Raw genomic sequence first — 3,747 nt, forward strand, 5'->3', positions numbered from 1 at the left:
AGATATAAATTTTTTAAAATTAAAAAAAAAAAAAAAAAAAATTAAATTAAATTCACTAACTGCTGATCTTTCAGTATGTTCCATACAATATTTTTATGAAATGTTGCTTTTTAAAAAGCTATATCTCGAAAACTATTTAACGTAAATAACTCTATTAGGGCTCATATTTTAGCAAATTTGCTCATGATATAGAGCTTCGAATGAAAAATTAGTTTTTTTATCGCTTTGAAACAGCCGCCATTTTTTAATCATACATAGTTTTCATTAAAGTAATCAAAAATTGGGGTGAGATAACTACATTTTTTCTCCTCTTGGGCTCTTGTACTAGTAGAACTATTCTGCTCTGCCAGTCTGAGTAATATTTTCATGTCAGAATAGTTATTTAATAGTTAGTTTTTCTATTTTACTTGACTATTTTTCAGGGCTTTTCAGTACAAAGGATGAGTGATTCCACAAAATCTTCAATATTGATTCCATAGCAATTTAGGATTGAATATAAATTTGTAGTTAGTCGTTATATCTTTATATTTCTACCATACTTTTGTAAAAGAAAAATGTTGTGATTCTGCAACGAGAAATATTATTAAAAGCATTTTTCGGAAAATTGTTGATATTGAAGTTGGTCAATCAGTTAACTGAAAGTCACATTTCAAAAATTAGTATGGGAAAATATTACCAAACTGAATTGAATTAAACCAAAAAGTAAGTTGTCAGAGACTCAGTTCAATTACCAAATATATATATATATATGGAAAAATTACAATTAATAAAATAATTAATTCTTTAAGAAAAAAATAGATTTCAAAATCGCTCAGAAATCTGGAGAATGAATCTGGTCGGAAACTATTATTAATTTACTGAATTGATGCTTTTCTATCAAACTATTCAGTTTTTATATATGTATATATAGTTGGCCGTAAAAATTGATATTTAAGAAGATGGTCAGGGTTGCGGTCAAAAGTGAAACAAAAATAGTTAACAACTATTTATTTTCCAACGTTTCGCCCCACTTTGCAGGGCTTCATCAGGTCTAAAAAGATACAAAATGATACAATGATAAGAATAAAAACAAGTAACCATGGCAAGAGTAAAAATTTCTTTATAAAAATACGTAAAATATAAAGCTCAGAAAATAAATAGTTGTTAACTATTTTGTTTCGCTGTTGACCGCAACCCTGACCATGTTTCTTTCATTTTCGTTTTTAATAGGGTTTAAACTGTTTTTGAAACAGCATTAGGATATTTTTACTTTTTGCTTTCGTAAGATAACTGAAACTATTACTCCAGAGCTTACTGACCTCTGTTGGCGACCAGAACACTCCTGATGGGCTTGTATTCGACCTTCTTCTTGGGCTCAGCTTGGCTGGACTTGCACCGGACCATCGACCACAAGATCTGCCTGCACTTCATCTTGTCCTTCAGCTGGTAGCAGCGGCGGGTCGTTCCCAGCATCGACATATTTGCGTTCGTTTACTGGAACAATAAGAATCATATTAACATATATAATCTAGTAATTATTCATTACATTATATTAAAATTTAATAATGTAATCCAAGAAGAACCTTAGCGACCCCATAATTCTTTTATAATAACTAAAATCTACATTTTTATGTGTTTTTTAAAAATTCGTTTCCAGAAAAAACAGAAGAAAGACCAAAACAAATCTTGTCATCCAAAACATGAGTTCAATACGGTAGAGATGAGGAACGAAGGAGGAATGTTTGTAATGAATTTATAATAAGTTGATCTACCATTTATGGTTTGTTATTTACAGCATCCTTTGCATTATATAAGCTTAACTTATATAGAATAGTATCCTGGATGTAGGGGTTTTCAGTCACAATTGTCACTTCCAAGTCGATTAAGCGGTTTATCGGAGTTTTCAGAACTCCTGCGGCACTTCCAAAATGCTTGAGGATCCGAACTTTGTATGTAAACTGAGTTTATGCTGAATGAGAGTTTTTTTTTTTATCTTAAACTTCCTTATCTATTTTCTTCTAGGAATATTTACTAATTTCCTCATTACTGCCGTTTTGTAGTTAAAAAACTAATTTCAATATAATAGAGAGAAAACCTAATGTATATTAATAAAACACATACACTAAATAATTAATCTTAAAATCCATACTTTCACCATAGCTATGTATGCCATTTAGGACATAGATATCTACCCCATCTAGGATATAGTTATCTATGACATTTAGGACAAAGTTATATGTAGCATTTAGGATATTTAGTTGTCTATGCCATTTAGGATATAGTTATATATAGCCTTTAATTTAATTTATTGTAACATGTGCTATTGAGGATGTAGTGGTCTATGCCACTTAGGAGATAGCTATTTATACAATCGAGGATATATTTATCTATGACATTTAGATCGGAGTTATATATAGCATTTTGGATATAATTATATATGCCATTTAAGACATTTTTATCAAGACTATTTTTGCGTAGATTTTTTTTTTTTAGAGCAGTTTGGAAATATATCCTAATAAAAGTGTAATTTCTTTTTTTGTTAATCATACGATTTTACATAAAATGGGTTTAGGAGATAGCCACTTATACCACTAGGTAAAGAAAAAACAGTTAAATAAAAATATGCGATAATGGTCTGAGGTACAGATAGTATTATTTATTTTAAATAATTCAATATTTCAAAAACAAACGAACTATTAATAATGTTGTTAAATCATATGAAAATTAGTTTTTAATAGATGTCAGATTCCCCTGCGTCGCATTATAAACAGATTGATCGAGGTCTTTTACGAAGATATTTAAATTTATATTACAATATTTCAAATAATTGACGATACTAAGAGAACATTATTTAAATAAGAGTAAATTTGCTGAAATATTAGAGAGCTATTTACGCCCAATAGTTCTGGAGAGGTAGCTTTTTTAAAAAGCAAAATCTCTTAAAAATCCACTGAAAGATTAGTAGTTAGTTAATTTATTTTTAGAAATCTTTATCTCAGGAACTATGTGACGTACATATGTCTATTAACACTAAGTAGGAATAATAGTTTTCACGATATTTGCTAGAATAAATTGATTTATAGTTGTTCAGACAATGAATTTGATTTATGAAAAACTTTATTTCAGAAACCATTGGAGGTACAGATGTTTGTCAGCTCTCAAATTAAAGCTAGTTAAATTTACTACAAAATAGTTTATTATGTTTATCTATGTAGGAGTAGTAATATTTATGATATTTGACAAAATAAACTCACAAAATGTTAATTTCTAAATGTTGGATTTTTGAAAAACTATATTTCTAAATCTATAAGACGCACATATGTCTGCCAACACTCAAAATAAAGGAAATTTAACTTACTATAGAGTAGTTTATGACACTTATCTTCGTGGGGGTAGTAGTTTTTATGATATTCACATATGAATATAAATTTGGCAAATGGAAATTTGTCCGAACAACTATAAATCAATTTATTTTAGCAAATTTAATGTAAACTATTACTCCTACGAAGATAAACATCATAAACTATTTTATAGCGTATTAAACTAGCTTTAATTTGAGTGTTAATAGACATCTGTACGTCAAATGGTTTTTGAGATATAAATTTTTTAAAATTAAAAAAAAAAAAAAAAAAAATTAAATTAAATTCACTAACTGCTGATCTTTCAGTATGTTCCATACAATATTTTTATGAAATGTTGCTTTTTAAAAAGCTATATCTCGAAAACTATTTAACGTAAATAACTCTATTAGGGCTCATATTTTAGCAA

General features: G+C 28.2%; 1 protein-coding gene across 4 annotated transcripts in view; it reads right to left on the minus strand.

Annotated features, from left to right (window-relative positions):
- PCB (Pyruvate carboxylase) overlaps nucleotides 1-3,747 on the minus strand; it is a 576,937-nt gene that overhangs the window by 100,846 nt on the left and 472,344 nt on the right. For all 4 annotated transcript variants that reach the window (XM_067046399.1, XM_067046400.1, XM_067046397.1 and 1 more), the window contains one exon: nucleotides 1,299-1,473. In XM_067046399.1, the coding sequence (XP_066902500.1) occupies nucleotides 1,299-1,458 (160 nt within the window). In that variant the 5' untranslated portion in view covers nucleotides 1,459-1,473. The remainder of the gene's footprint in view (nucleotides 1-1,298; nucleotides 1,474-3,747) is intronic.

Source organism: Halyomorpha halys, unplaced genomic scaffold (genome assembly GCF_000696795.3).
Source record: "Halyomorpha halys isolate HHAL.00 unplaced genomic scaffold, Hhal_1.1 Scaffold256.1, whole genome shotgun sequence".
Taxonomy (NCBI): domain Eukaryota; kingdom Metazoa; phylum Arthropoda; class Insecta; order Hemiptera; family Pentatomidae; genus Halyomorpha; species Halyomorpha halys.